At 28.9% G+C, this 15,365-nt stretch overlaps 4 protein-coding genes across 10 annotated transcripts; 3 read left to right on the forward strand and 1 right to left on the reverse strand.

The window, feature by feature from the left end:
* The first annotated feature begins 104 nt into the window (after positions 1-104).
* LOC122633062 (neurochondrin homolog) lies at positions 105-4,263 on the forward strand. Of its 3 annotated transcripts, XM_043820554.1 has the most exons (3): positions 105-645; positions 1,254-4,139; positions 4,176-4,263. In XM_043820554.1, exon 2 carries the CDS (start codon positions 1,861-1,863, stop codon positions 4,108-4,110), a length of 2,250 nt encoding a protein of 749 aa, XP_043676489.1. In that variant the 5' UTR covers positions 105-645; positions 1,254-1,860; the 3' UTR covers positions 4,111-4,139; positions 4,176-4,263. The 3 variants fall into 3 exon arrangements, with proteins under 3 accessions (XP_043676489.1, XP_043676491.1, XP_043676490.1); XM_043820556.1 differs by lacking the exon at positions 105-645 and having other exon boundaries at positions 655-4,141; positions 4,180-4,263; XM_043820555.1 differs by lacking the exon at positions 105-645 and having other exon boundaries at positions 655-4,139.
* A 1,083-nt stretch (positions 4,264-5,346) lies between these two features.
* Positions 5,347-6,690, forward strand: LOC122633106 (N-acylneuraminate-9-phosphatase). The gene is made up of 3 exons (XM_043820648.1): positions 5,347-5,391; positions 5,893-6,376; positions 6,503-6,690. The coding sequence occupies exons 1-3, from the start codon at positions 5,347-5,349 to the stop codon at positions 6,688-6,690; spliced, it is 717 nt and encodes a 238-aa protein (XP_043676583.1).
* LOC122633061 lies at positions 6,373-11,301 on the reverse strand. Of its 4 annotated transcripts, none has more exons than XM_043820549.1 (9): positions 10,970-11,301; positions 10,404-10,624; positions 10,023-10,297; positions 9,599-9,917; positions 9,134-9,520; positions 8,839-9,062; positions 8,196-8,580; positions 7,763-8,122; positions 6,373-7,693 (listed from the first exon to the last, which is right to left on the reverse strand). In XM_043820549.1, exons 1-9 carry the CDS (start codon positions 11,010-11,012, stop codon positions 7,577-7,579), a joined length of 2,331 nt encoding a protein of 776 aa, XP_043676484.1. In that variant the 5' UTR covers positions 11,013-11,301; the 3' UTR covers positions 6,373-7,576. The 4 variants fall into 4 exon arrangements, with proteins under 4 accessions (XP_043676484.1, XP_043676485.1, XP_043676487.1 ...); XM_043820550.1 differs by lacking the exon at positions 10,970-11,301 and adding an exon at positions 10,827-10,956; XM_043820552.1 differs by lacking the exon at positions 10,970-11,301 and having other exon boundaries at positions 10,023-10,251; positions 10,404-10,539.
* A 234-nt stretch (positions 11,302-11,535) lies between these two features.
* On the forward strand, positions 11,536-13,389 carry LOC122632943 (alpha-methylacyl-CoA racemase). 2 transcript variants are annotated; one of them, XM_043820267.1, is made up of 5 exons: positions 11,536-11,785; positions 11,937-12,078; positions 12,177-12,307; positions 12,375-12,667; positions 12,747-13,389. In XM_043820267.1, the coding sequence occupies exons 1-5, from the start codon at positions 11,678-11,680 to the stop codon at positions 13,252-13,254; spliced, it is 1,182 nt and encodes a 393-aa protein (XP_043676202.1). In that variant the 5' UTR covers positions 11,536-11,677; the 3' UTR covers positions 13,255-13,389. The 2 variants fall into 2 exon arrangements, with proteins under 2 accessions (XP_043676202.1, XP_043676203.1); XM_043820268.1 differs by having other exon boundaries at positions 11,539-11,785; positions 12,177-12,320; positions 12,421-12,667; positions 12,747-13,387.
* The last annotated feature ends 1,976 nt before the right edge of the window (positions 13,390-15,365 follow it).

Below are 15,365 nucleotides of genomic sequence, written 5' to 3' on the forward strand. Positions count from 1 at the left end.
CTTTGATATCTCACCAGATGTCGCTACATGAATCGATCATATTGGAACAATGCGTTCGAAAGCAAATTTTTTTTCTTTATTTGATAAGATGATACGTCGTTTTTAAAGTACGTACGAATCAAAGTTCATAATTGAAAAAAATATTTCTATACTGTAAGTGATCCATAATTTGAAGTAAACATGCATCACGAGATCAACGATTAAACGATACGATGATGACGTCTTAGCCGCGGAAGGTTCCCGATCTAATCACAATAATAAAATATGGGAGTAGGGGAAATAGGAAAGCTTGTGTGGCGAATCGAACGTGGCGCGTCGTGACGTCCATTTGATAAGAGGATAAAAAAAAGTGAGGAGGAGAGAAAGACGTAAGAAAGAGAGAGAGAGAAAGAGAGAAAGAGGACGGGAAGAAAACCGTTAAACGCGGCCGACCATTCGAGCGTTCGTATGCGCTGGTCATCAAGTGAAATTAATTGGCAGATTCGCCGACGCATGGTTGTACAGAATAATACACATCTTTTTTAAAATACAATGGCGACTTTCAATGCGAAGAACTTTCGCTTGGCTGGCATAAATGCTGTCTTCTTCGATTTGGACAATACTCTCATCGAAACGAGAAAAGCTGATAGTCGAACCTGTCGAAAGGTATATATATATATATATAATGTTTCAAACCATTTATATTTAGGAGACTATCTTTGCTCCTTTCCTTTTCTCATTCCGTCTCTTTCATTCTTTCATCTTATCTATGCTGTATAATTATGTGTATATATATATATATATACATGCATGTGTGACGTGTGTACGGTGGTGTGACATATATATATACACAGCATACATGCGTACCGTTCAATGATACATTCATATATAATTACGTATAGTATAGATTTGAAGGAGAGAGTGAATCGGTAGGTCGCCAGAGGTCAGACGTGTCTCGTTTACGTACGTTGCTCCTGCAACAAAGCTTCGCGGGAAGATACGCGATGTTTTACCCTTTGCAAGTTCTCCCTTCTCGGCGACGAGGATCATACCCGAAATAGATACGTCCCCCTTGGCGATTGTAATTCGAGCCGACTCCCCGTTATAGCACTTTCTTCGCGACGACTATTTTCGTACGTACCGCTCTTACCGCGCGGTATCTTTTCATCGTCCACGCGCGCGAGACGCAGAAAGTGCTTACGAACGCAGCAACGTGTTTTTTAACGTTCTTCTTTGGATACCACCCACGTATTTATTTTGCACATCGTTTTTAGAGTTCCTTCGAAGGAATAACGATACGAACAAACGAACATTTCAATGTTATCGTTTTGTCTTCAACAAAGGAGACAATTGAAAAATAATTGATGAAATTGAACTGCGCAATATTTTTGTCAAAATAAATAATATTGAGTATTTTTTAATCGTATAAAAAGAAAAGTAGGAGAATATAAAAAAGTTCGATCGTTCGATATCATCGAGAGGAAGAATTAAATTCGAATCAACGTTGATACTTAACCAATAAAGAATTATTTTTGGAAGAGAAGAAGGTTTAACTTTTTCACAAAAGCGTTTACACGTACGTACCATAGTTTGAAACTAAGAAGTTATTTTTATACTGAAAGAGAGAACGTGTCAAAGGGCAAGGCTATAGTGCTTGAGGTGTTTGTCCTAGCTAGCTTCTATGCCAGTTTCCTTTCGACAGTGCTACGTGCAAGGCGTGACTCTAGAGCATTCTTAATCTGTGAGTTCTTATGAATATATTGTAATTTTTGAGCATCAATGTTCGATGCACTTTGTGAGAAGTGGTCAGTGACATATTGCTGTATTTTTTATATACATACATATTTATCTAAAATTCATTGATATAAATAAAGCAGCAATATGAGTATTCCAGAGGATGTAAAAAAATGCGTTGCCATTTTAAAGTCGGTTAATACCGACTCTGAAAAGTTTGCAGTTCTTTTCATGGTAACTAAATTAGTAAATGCCAAAGATTGTAATCTAGCTGCTAAGCAAATGCTTTTTGAAGCTATTGGTACAAAATTTGTAAAGAAATTATTATCAAGCGACACAGTTCCTGTCGATTGTCCGGCACAAGTGTACAAATCAGTAGCATTATCCATCCTTTCTGCCTTTTGTGGAGAGTCAGAATTAGCATCTCATCCAGATATGATAACACATGTTCCTGCTCTTCTTGAAATTATTTCTCAAGCTGATGAAGATGCAGCTGATGACATGTTAATTATTGTTAGCGAAGCTTACAGATGCTTACAAAGCATTGCACAATTTTTACCAGGTCAAAAGATACTCCTGGAACATAAAGCAATATCTAAAATGTGTGACATTTATTCTGAGAAAAGTTTTCAAACGGATGAAGCTCTAGACATTTTGGTTACTTTAGTTGGAAGATATGGTCCAGATGCTTGGGATGCAACAGATACAGTACCATTCCATGCAATTATGAATAAAATTGCATGTGATTTTGAAACAGATCACACAGAGAGAAAATTTAAATTATGTAGTATCTTGCAGGCATTATTGATTTCTTGCAGAAAAGAATTAATATCAATGACTGCAAAAGATGAATCTTGGCCTCTTAGTATCCACAAAGGATTAAGCGATATTCTTGGTTCAAAGATAGGGAAAAATCAACGAGATCCAGCTTTGAAATTAGCTTCAGTTATGATGGAGCTATTAGGTGCTGAATGGACCATGTTAAATAAGGAAAAACCAAAGATACTTATACTATTATTAATTCAGTTAGGATCAATAGAAGTTAGAATGCAATTGGAAGGTCATCAGCTTAAAACTGTTGTTGCAAATGGTGAATTAGTTACAGCTTGTTTTGCAATTCTTGAAATTTCTCTCATGTATATTATCTCAGATCAATTAGATCTAGAACAAAAAGAAAAGCAATCTTTATATACAGCTTTGAAAGGTGCTTTTGCTGCTATTATTGGCCTATTAAATTCAGTATCAAAAATGAAAGAATTGACTGATATCAAGGAACGTATTTTCGTTTGTGCAATGGTTAGAGTACTTGCAGCATGGCTAGCACAAGAAACAACTGCAATGAGGCCGCAAGTTTATGCGGTATTGCCATTTGTATTAACAATAGCCAATGATACATTTTATGCCTACCGTAATAGAAAACTTGCAGAAAAAGCAAAAGCAGGTGCTAAAGGTGGAAATATCAAAAATGAAGAAGGATCATCCTCTGTTGAATCAGTACCACGTGATCCATTAAGTGAAATTGATTTATTAAGATTGCTTCTACCAGCTTTGTGTTATTTAGCAGTAGAAGAGGATGCTAGAAAAATTTTACTTACTCACAAACAAGATGAAATCTTATTTGAAAGTTTATCTTATCATTGGACAATAGTACATTATAAAAAACCACCAGTTCCAAGATCGGAACGCTTAAAAGCATTGAAAGAAACAGATAAAACAGATGAATTGGACTTACAAACTTTAGAAGAAATGAAGGATTCAAGGACAGCAATGGTTTCTATATGCAATGTTTTAATGAATATAACTGTGTTAGAAGCCAAATTAGTAGAGGAATCTCCCATATATATTTCTTTATTGAAATTCATTTTCAATAATCTTCCAGAATTGAAACAAATGCCAGACAATTTAGTTCTTCATGGTCATTTAGCAGTTTTAGGACTGTTATTATTAAAACAACAAGCAAAGCGTATTAAGAAGAATGATTTTTCAATATGCCGTTATATTCAAGCTACTATTAGATTTTTATGGGATGCATATATAATAGATGAAAGTAATGATCCAACTGAATTAGTTGTTGCTATGTCCTATAAAGAACGTTGGATGGAACTTATGGAGCTCTGGTTTCTTGGAATGCAAACAATGGCTGGAGTATTACAAGTAATACCATGGTTATCACAATTTACAATTGAATCTGGATGGGCAGAAGAAATTATTGAAACTTTGAAAAAAGTTAAAATAGGTAGTTTACAACCAAATGTAAAATCTGCTTTTGAAGATCTACTATGTCATCTGGTACAGGCAGATCAAGGTGTTGCAGCAGTTTTGAAGAAATGTGGAGCATTGACAGTTTGCAGAAATCATCGCATGATGGAACTTGGAAAACATTTGTTTGGAGATTAAAATTAAATTCTTTAATAATTTATATATATATATATATATATATATATATATATATATATATATACATATATACATATACACACACATATATATATATCAATTAAAAGTAATTTTTATTAATTTTTGCAAGATTCTATATGCTTTGTACAATTAGAAATAGAATTTATAAGTTTATTGTATTCTACTTCAAATAATTTATGTATATAAAGTGCTGCAAAACGTTAAAAAAATTTAATATTTTATTATATATCAGTTATAACATTAAATTATAATGATGAGAAAATTATATCCTTATAAATATAAATTATATCCTTATAAACATCTTGTAAGTAAACTCTTTGATTGGATTACTTACAAGAACATTTCACTCAGCTAAAACTCTAGAAGCTCTTGAGACTTCGTCTATTCATCAAAATTGTCTATACGTACGTAATTCGGATATAAATTTAGATATTAGTGTATCTGGAAATAGTTTATGTTTGGCAGTAGGAAACAAACAGGGTTTTCTAAAAATAAACTTTTCTATATGTTTTTAACATGAATATACATATATTTGTAGAATATATTTAATTTACTCATTTTTTTTGTATTCTGTTTATAGATATAATTTGTTACGTTATTAAACAATAACTTTTTATAATATTTAATAATATTACATAAAATCTTGTTGAAAAAATAAAATTGAATTTTATATCAGTAACAAAAAATTACCAAAGTCTGTATAAATTATCATTAGATATTCTTTAAAAAATATATCTAAAAAATATATATATATATATAAAAAGGAACAGTATACAAAATTACCAAAATCTGTATAAAGTATCATTAGATATTCTTTATAAAATATATCTAAAAAAATATATATGTAAAAAGGAATAATATACTTAAAATATAGTAAATATGGTTGATGGTATAAATTTAATATGTAATAAAAAAGATAAAATTTATAACAACATACATATGTATAAAGATATTGCAATATCTATGTTTCTAATTTTATTTGTAATAACAGAAATAGAAAAGGTCATAAAAAAAATATATATATATATCTACAGCCTTGTAATATGAGAAAAACATTTTTTTTATTAAAGTATATACTGTTGTAATTTATCTTTACTTTTTCTTTATATTGACTCTGAAAGCAAATTATGACATTCATCATAAATATAAATATAAACATATCTTATAGTTGTGGTTGAATATTTAATCTCTTTTAATTATTATTTAATCTAATGGATGGGTAATTCTGTATCCAGAAATCTCATAGCCACAACTTATAGAGTTGGAGCATCATAAATTTGTTGTTGGCACAACTGATTTTGTTGTGATTACAGCAACGTCCGCGGGTGCTACTTCGAGTGTCCACTAATCGGCTCGAGTATTTCAATGAATCAATGCATTTTCTAGGTAATCATTAATATGAATTAAATGTCCTATACTCCTAAATGATCGCTTCTGTCCTTTGATCCTGTGAAGTCTCTTTTAAATTGGACATATCCACATTCAATATTTTATCCATTTCAAAGAATTATATTTATTTTGCATTGTTTAATTAATAATTTAATTTGTCATATGTTATAACATCTTGTGTTTCATAAAACAAGTGTTATAATATGATCAAAGTATTTTCATAAATAGCAATTTATTGAATGTGGTGATCACTGTTATCCTTTAGTTTCCTCTCATTTTTCATTTTCATTCATCATTCTTAACATTACTTTTGAAACGAAAAATAAAAGAAAAATCTAAATCTAATCAATGACATTATATATGTATCTTTAGCTGGCCGAGGAGCTGACACAAGAATATGGAATTCCTGAAGAAGTATCCATAAAAGTTACAACTACATATTTGAAGCTCTTCAGAAAATGTCCAGATAATAGTACCTGCACATTAGATGCCTGGCGAATGATATTATGGAATAAAGCATTAGGAGAAAAACTTTCATATTTAGCCAAAAAAGTTTACGAACGTTGGCTACATTTAAGATACCAATATTTGGCATTAGAATCTGATACGATCGTATTACTTCGACGGTTGAGAAAAAAATATTTATTGGGATTAATAACGAATGGACCGTCGAATGCACAATGGGAGAAAGTGAGAAAACTTTCATTAGAACAATACTTTGATGTTATTTTAGTATCAGGTGACTTGCCATGGGAAAAGCCGGAAGCAAGAATTTTTGAAGAGGCATGTCAGTTTCTTAATGTGACACCCAGTAATTGCATAATGATTGGTGATAAATTAGAAACAGATATCTTAGGTATGTTTCTGTATGCATAACAAAAAACATCAAACATCTACATATTAGATCACAATAAATTCACGTTCGTACAAACAAAATACACGTAATATATAAATCTAATAATAATATGTTTGGCTAAATCAGGTGGAATAGAAGCAGGCTTTGGTGCCACTGTATGGATACCAATTATAGATAAACCACGCTTGTCTGTAGAAGATCCACAACCTGATTTTACTGTAAGACGTTTAATGGATATTTCAAATATATTGAACCGTAAACCAGGTGCTCCAGAACTTGAAGATACTTCCTCTAATGCTTCTGATGGCAGTTAATGCAATATTGAATGCTTTTATTTTCTTTTTTATGACATATAGTAGTCATACACATCTCAAAAGTGACTTGTTATATTTTTAATAGCTAACTGAGTTTGTGTTAGATATTACAAATAAGAGTCATTAGCTTGCTTATATAGAATATCACAGATCTTGTTTTAATTTTCTTTAGTATATTTTGGTGAATACTATCTTATTTTCTTTTGTGGTTACCATTTTTAATTATTAAGCATTATTAAGTATCTACAATGGTTTAGTTGAAAATTGTATTTTATATTATGATACTTAAGTACTTGTATCTCGAATTCTCTGAAAAAAAGAGATGTAACGAATGTACAAAGCACAGTGCACAAATAGATCTATATAGTCATGAACTTGGGGTAAAACAACCCTAGTGTGATAATGAAAGGAGTAAGCAAGTCTTATTCTGAATAGATACAAATAGACTATTATACAAAATTTATTTGCAATGTATAAAATATTAATATACTCGTATTCCACAGTGATTTAACTGTGCAAACTTGTTCGGACTTGCACGTACATACGTGCATCGTGTAATTACTTGTAGATAAATTATGTGTATGTATATACACAAACGAGACATATATTTTTTACTGTATATTTTATTCTTATTAAAAAGAAAGGAAAAAAAAAAAGGAAAACAAGTTTCACATGATATTCTCGAAATAATGGGAATCTCTGTAATACTACACTCACGAATAAAAGAATAAATGTGTATGCAGTGTAAATGTATCTTTTGTAAATATTAAATGAACCTTAACATTTATAAAAACATAAAAAAAATAAAGCATAAAGTATATATAGACTATATTATACACATTGCAACTTATAAGGATGTTTTTATTTTATGTTACATCATTTACGTTTATAATTTTTTTTTGTTATTCTTCTTAGTTTGATTTAAAGAAGTTTGTATTTCTTCATTAACTACTGATTCGTATTTATTTAATTCTGATTCATTCATATTTATTTCATCTTGTTCCTGTATCATGTTAAATTATTAATGATTTAAAAACTAGGTTTTTTTTATATCTGAGTTAAATTTTCTCACCTCTTCATTTTCTTGTCGTATACATAGGTTTTCAAATTTCTCGTCGTTAGTAATACATTTAGAATTTTCTCTTCTATGCATATTCAATTTTGTAATACAGATACCACAAGTACTTGAAATACAAGTACTTGTCGATACCTTTTGAATCGATTCATTAATCTTTTCTTTTCCTTTAGTATTCTTTGTCTTGTTTGGATTTGGTACTGATTTATTCGAATCTGGGTTCTTTTTTTGCGATACACCTCTTGTTGATTTGTTAAAATTACGTTTTATTGGCTTATTATCAACAGCTTTTGGATTTTCAGGTTTTGATGGATTTGTTTCTTTCTTAAATTTTTTCGTTGGATTTGTTAGCTTTGCCTAAAAAAATATTCCATATTCATTATATACATATTTTTTTCCCATATAATTTATATTTTAATATAAAACAAACCTGTTCGTTTATGTGAGGATTTTTTGTATTTTTCTTTCCTTTATTATTTGAAAGAAGTTCTTCTGTTGATTTAGTTATTGGTATTCGATATTCGTAATCATTTTTTTCCATCGGTATTTCAATATCATTTGATGTATTGGCTTTGATTTCAGCTAATTTTTCACGACTCCACGCGAGGATATCAGTTTGAGCGATACTTGGAACCTGCATATTTTCATTTATAATTCTTTTCTTTTCTTCATATATTTCTGTTATGTGTACTCCTGATTTGTTTGTATTTTTTCTTGAACCAACATTTATTTGTACTTCTGTTTGAGTGACCTCATCCGCAACATTTGATGGCAAGTGCTCTTCTTGGTGTAATCGCGAAAATGTCGAGCACATTCTTGTGCATAAATTTTATTTATAATTTTACAATTGCTTGTTACATACACTAATATAATTAATGTATATACAATTAACACAATATCAATATACTTTACACCACAAAAACATAAACTTATTTGTTAACTATATACAGAGTAACAAATATTATCAGCTGCTCTGTTTGCTACACATAACAAAATGAATAAACCGAAGTTTTTATACGCATTTTTACAAGTTTTTATAGAGATACGTAATGAAGCAAATAAAAGTAGCTTACGGCTCTGTATAATTATCATTGAGTAGAGTTACTGGGCTTCGCAGTGTTTGGATTATTTCATCTTGTTTTGATGAAAGATCATCAGTGGTTGAACTCTTATTATTCACTTCTACCAATATCTCTTTGTGAGTAAAATCTTCATTACAGTTTTCCGCACAATTTGTACTTTCTGTTTGAAGATTTGCATCTGATTTATTAGGAAGTGTTTCTATATTTAATTCTGCCTATAAAATTTATATCATCATTAAAAATAATTTTGCAACATAATTTAACAAAAAAGATAATAAAACTATACCATATTGTCAAGAATAGTTTCCATGCTCTTCTGATGTAAACTTTTACAAATATTTTCTGCTTGTTTAGGATCTATACCAACTTCTAATAACGATGTAAGCACATCGCGTTCTGTTATAAGGAGTTCTGGATTTGCATCAATCAAAATAACTGATTTTCTCTGTCTTGGTTCTTTATTGCATTGAATTTCCATTAATTTTTGATAGGATAATAACTTTCCTATTACTTTGTTCTCATCTAGTACCTTTGGTGGTGTTGGTGGTCTGATTTCATGTTGCCGTATTTCATTTGTATTAAGTAATTCTATATTATCATTATCTGATTCATCAGATTCTTCTGATATATTTAAAAAAATCTTCAATTGATATATTTCTTTTAACATTCTATGCTATATAAGAAATAAAATAAGATTTTCATATATTTTTTAATTTAAAGTTACAACTTATATAGATTGACATATGTTTACCAGATCAAGTGTATTTCTATATCGTTTTAAATGTTTTTTAAATATTTCATTCAGTTCTTTATCGGTATATATACCGCTTTTAATAATTTCTTTGGTAATCTCATAAGCAAATTTAGTATATCTTGCATCCTCTTTTGCTTGGAGGTCTGCACGTTTACATGCATAAATTTGTATTGGACTTGATAATGATGAAGAAGCATGGTCTTCATGTGTAATAGAATTAGAACTTGTGTCAGAATCAGAATGATGTAGATTTATGGGTGAGTTAAAAGGATTTTGACAGGTAATATAAATTGGTTTTTCATCACACCTACATTTTCTTTTTAAAGAAAGTTCTAATCAATATTTAATGTCAATTCAAATATTATAGCCATTACAAGAAATTACTATTAACTTTGATTGTCAATCAAAATTAATATCTTACCTCTGAATGATGCATTGAAAATGTTGTCTATGTTTTCTTGAACTTGAATCTTTGATATGCTTTTTTCCATTAGTTTTTTGTTGATCTTGTGATATTTTTTTTGATTTGGATATTGAATGATTTTGGTAAGTATTTTGATCATTAGTCTCAGTATCAGTAGCTTGCATTTTCATTTCTTGAAAATCTATATTGTCTATATTACATGGATATATATCACTATTTTCCTCTTCTACACAATATGAAGAATATTTATTTAAATTCATCCGAAGCATATCCTATTTTATTTAATATAATATCATCAAGAAATTTAATCAATTTTAAATCTAATATATCGCATTAATGTGTGTGTGTGTGTGTGTGTTAAAAAATGTATGAACTTACCACAGGATGATGCTTGGTATCAAAAGCCAATTGATCGATTAAATTATCTAAACTGTATCTCCTGGAAAGTTGTACTTTTAACTGTCTTTTCTTGTTATTTATATATTTTTTATTTCTAGAATCCACAACACTTTTTGCTAATAAAATTCGACGTATGTGAAATCGCATAGAGTTGTATGCAGATAACTGTTCAAAATAATTTTCTCCAGCCAGGTTATACACTAAATAGAAAAATAATTACATGCAATAATTGTTTATTATATAAATCCTTATATTTATGTTATAAAGAACACATTTGGTGTATTGTGATTAACTGAAAGCATTTTTCTGCTTCTTCATTTAGTATTCATATTAATTTGTAAATAATAAAAATATAGCCAAATTTGTATATTGGCAAATAGTTTTGGGAAAATTAAGACTCACATTACTCCAAACTCAGGCAACATTTGGAACGTCGTAGGTTTGGAATATACATGCATGCAAAAAAGAATACTTATATATAGGTACTCAAACAAAAAGACTCAAAAACTATTATACGAAGAATATAATAAATACATTATACATACCACTGCTTTTGAGATTTATTTCGCTATTGTGAAATCGTATCATTTTTTTATTAAAAGATATAATCAACTTCAAGTAAACACTGTTTCAAAGTCTAAACTTTCAAATAATATAAGATAAAATAATTAAATTATGCTTTATCCATTGTAAATTATAAATTTCAGCACTATGGTAGTCTTGGTAAATATTTAAGGTTTTGTTCGAAAATGTTCAGTCATATTTGGGATAATTTTGCTTCAGGTAAAGAAAAAGTAAAATCTTTGTTCTTTTTACTTAAGGTTGACTGTACTATAAATGCGTCATCACGTTGCTTAGTAACAGGAAAGAACGCATGACCTTTGTTATATATATATATATATGTATGTATGTATGTATGTATGTATGTATGTATGTATGTATATGCTCTCACTCTCTCTCTCTCTCTCTATATATATATATATATATATGTATGTATGTATATGTATATGTACATGAATAATGCAATGGTGTTTGTTATGTAGTGAAAAAATAATTGATTAAATATGAAATAGCATTTTTATATCGTGTACTTTATTTTAACTAGATGCATATTAGATACTCTTTGCATATTGTGTACTCTAATAATATGATAGACAGAGTATGCTGAACATTAATAAGAAGATATACATACACTACAGTAGAAATAATTACTTTTATTGGATTGCTATTTTTTAATATAATTTTAACTACACATGGCGTTAAAAGGGATAAAAGTTATAGAAATGGCTGGACTTGCACCAGGACCATTTTGTGGAATGTTATTAGCAGAATTTGGAGCTTCTGTAATAAGAGTAGATAAAGTAAGTACAATAGATCAAAGGAAGAGCATTTTTCAATTTTACTTGTAAATTTTACAATGTTTTACAATGACTACTTACTTGCTATAAATAAATAAATAAATAAATAAATATATACATACCATATGCACATACCATATATATATATTTTTAGGTTGGAAATGGCCAAGAATATCCGGATTTTGTTGCTCATGGAAAACGATCTATAGCATTAGATTTAAAAACAGAGGAGGGTGTTGACATTTTTAAGAAAATGTGTAATTGTAATGATGTAATAATAGATCCCTTTCGTAAAGGTTAATAACACAGTTTTTTATAAATCTAGAAATAAAATTTTTATTCTACTTTTATTCTCTTCCAAAACATATATATTCTTATACAATTTATGTAATAGGTGTCATGGACAAAATGAAAATTGGACCTGATGATATAATGCAGATAAATAAACGAATCATTTACGCTAGATTAACTGGATTTGGACAAAAAGGTCCTTATGCAAATATGGCAGGTCATGATATTAATTTTGTAGGTTTGTCAGGTACTAATATTTTTTTTCAAATATATAAATATTAATATTTTTTATTTTGCAAAGTTATCATATATTTTATTGCTTCAACAAATGAATTGTTTTCACTTAGGGTTACTTTCTTTATTCGGACGTGCTAATGAGAAACCAACACCACCTGTCAATTTAGCTGCTGATTTTGCTGGTGGTGGTTTAATATGTGCCCTAGGTATAATTCTAGCACTTTTGGAACGTAATCGTAGTAATTTAGGCCAAGTTGTAGATGTTTCTATGGTAGAAGGTACAGCATATTTAGGAAGTTGGTTCTTCAGGTCTCAGCTAATGAAGTTTCTTTGGGGTAAACCACGTGGTCAGAATATGTGAGGATACTATTATTTTGTTTATTTTATCATAGGACTGTAATTTATTATCTATAGTAATTAAAATATATTCTTGTAGATTAGACACAGGCACACATTTTTATAATACTTATGAAACAAAGGATAAACGTTATATGGCAGTTGGTGCTATTGAGTCAAAATTTTATAATATTTTGTTAGAAAAACTTGGTTTAGTTGAGGATGAAGTACCACAATTCCAAAATTTTGATAAAAATCAAGCATTGTTTGCTGATATATTTAAGACAAAAACGCAGGCTCAATGGTGTGCTATTTTTGATGGTGTAGATGCTTGTGTAACACCAATTTTAAATTTAAAGGACACACTGCATCATCCACATAATAAAGAAAGTGAAACTTTCAAAGTTACAGAAGATAATTGTATAATACCAAATCCTTCACCACGATTATCTCGTACACCTGGTATCTCAATGGCAACTTGTAAAATTCCAGAACAAGGAGAACATAGTATCGAAATTCTTACTGAATTAGGGTTTAATTCTCAGGAGATCGACAATTTTATTAGAAACAAGGTAGTTACACAAGCTCTATCTCAGTGCAAATTATAAAACTATCCTACAATTACAATAAATTCAATATAGATTATTGAATAACATGTAACAAATAATAATATATTTCAATATTATTTGATATATACTGAATAATATTAACAAACAGTTGCAGAAAAATAATAAAAATATATATTTCATATATTTTAATATTATTTATATATTTTATATATTTTAAATATATATAAATATATATTTTAAGACTGTTCATTAATAAATACAGGTACGATCTTTTACTGATTTTGATGAACAAGATTGTATTTTAAAAATAAAGGTTTAAGTGGATGGTGTGAGGATAAAGGTTTTCTAAATTTTTGAAGAATTCCCTTTGAAAGTATATATTTATATATTATCTATATCATGTACATTCTACATTATATATGGTGATGGTGATTTATAATAACAAAAAAGAAAAAAGAATATATATATAAAAATAAAGTACAATATAACTAATTTACATTAGTTAGTATCTTTATTGGTGCATTCATTGTATCATATTCTGTTTAGATTTACCGCGCAAAATTTCAACAAATCATATACTTGATCTCGGCATATGACCATACGCCGATAGAAACACTACGTTAAGTATAGTCCATTTAAAGATTGCAGTCCACTTAGTTCGTATTTGCAGGTTAGAATAAATAATTACTTCGATTATTTAACATTCATTTAAAATAGCTTTATTAGCCGGTGATTACATTTAGTATCAACAAAAACTAATTTTTAACTAACTTCGGCAGAAATCGGATCAGTTGCCTTTTGTATGCTGACAAGTAAATCTCGAAACAATATAGTGCGCCAAGTATAATAAACTATTATAATTATTATATTAAACAATATATTATAAAAAGTTATTAAAACTTATATTATAAAAAATTTAGTACGAGTATTTATTTAAACGAGTATAATAAACTAATATTCAGATGTTAAATATAAAGTAATTTTGATTTAATATTTCTATACAAGTAAATTTTAAATTCGAAGTCGTTGCAAGTCTATAATATTAATAAAAACAAATGCTCAATTGACTTCAGTTATACCGTCAGTTTTCTTTTGCATTTCGACGAGTGAACATCGAAGCTTTCTCTTTCTAAACGTGAAAATTTAAAAATTAATACTTTCAGTAATTTTTAATTTATTTCAATGTCGTAAAATGTACACGGAGTATAATAGAATATTATTTAAACGATATAAAAAAATATTTATAGTGAAATATTAAAAAAATCGTAACGTGAGAGAAACTTAAGATAATTCTCATTTAAAATTTTAATACCTTAAAATTTTAAATACGCGATCATTGACTACGCGTGACGTCATCAAAATCAAACCTTTGACTTCCACTGTCATTGGATCAGTCTTCCTTCATCCTCCGACAAGTGAATATCGAAGCTCTCTCCTTCTAACTGTGTCAACTTTAAAATTTACACTTTTGATAAGTTTACATTTATTTAAACAATATAAAAGTACGCACAATTAAATAAATTAATATTTAAACAATTGTAAATTCAGTTCAATATTACGCGGTTCGGAATATGGATTGAATATAAAATAATTTAAGTTGTTCTTCTTTTGAGGTTAAATTTTAAACTGGCGGTCGTTGGCTACGTGTGACGTCATAAAAATCAAACCTTTGATTGACTTCCACTGTTATTGGATCAGTCTTCCTCCATCTTCCGACGAGTAAATATCGATGGTCCTTGAGGATATCTTTCTTACAAGTATCAACAAAGAATTAAAGTAAGTATATTTCTTTATCACATATTTCTTGAATAATTTATACAGTTTTTATTATAACAGTGATACTGATTGTTTTGTTTGTATTTTTTGTGCGCGGAATACAAAAAACTAATATTTAAACAATAATAAATTTCGTAACGCGAGAGAAACTTAAAATAATTGTAATTAAAAGTTTCAATATTTAAAAGTTCTAACCTCAGAATCATCGGCCTTGTGCAATATAACATATACGAGTTTTGTTTACTTTGACTTTTGTCGAGTTAGTTTCCTTTTGTACACCGACGAGTGAGTATCGCGGCTCTCTTTCCGAACGCGAAATGTTAGAAATTAATACTTTCGATAATTTCACAATTATTTAAACAATTTTTAATGTA

This window comes from Vespula pensylvanica, chromosome 11, assembly GCF_014466175.1.
Source record: "Vespula pensylvanica isolate Volc-1 chromosome 11, ASM1446617v1, whole genome shotgun sequence".
NCBI lineage: Eukaryota > Metazoa > Arthropoda > Insecta > Hymenoptera > Vespidae > Vespula > Vespula pensylvanica.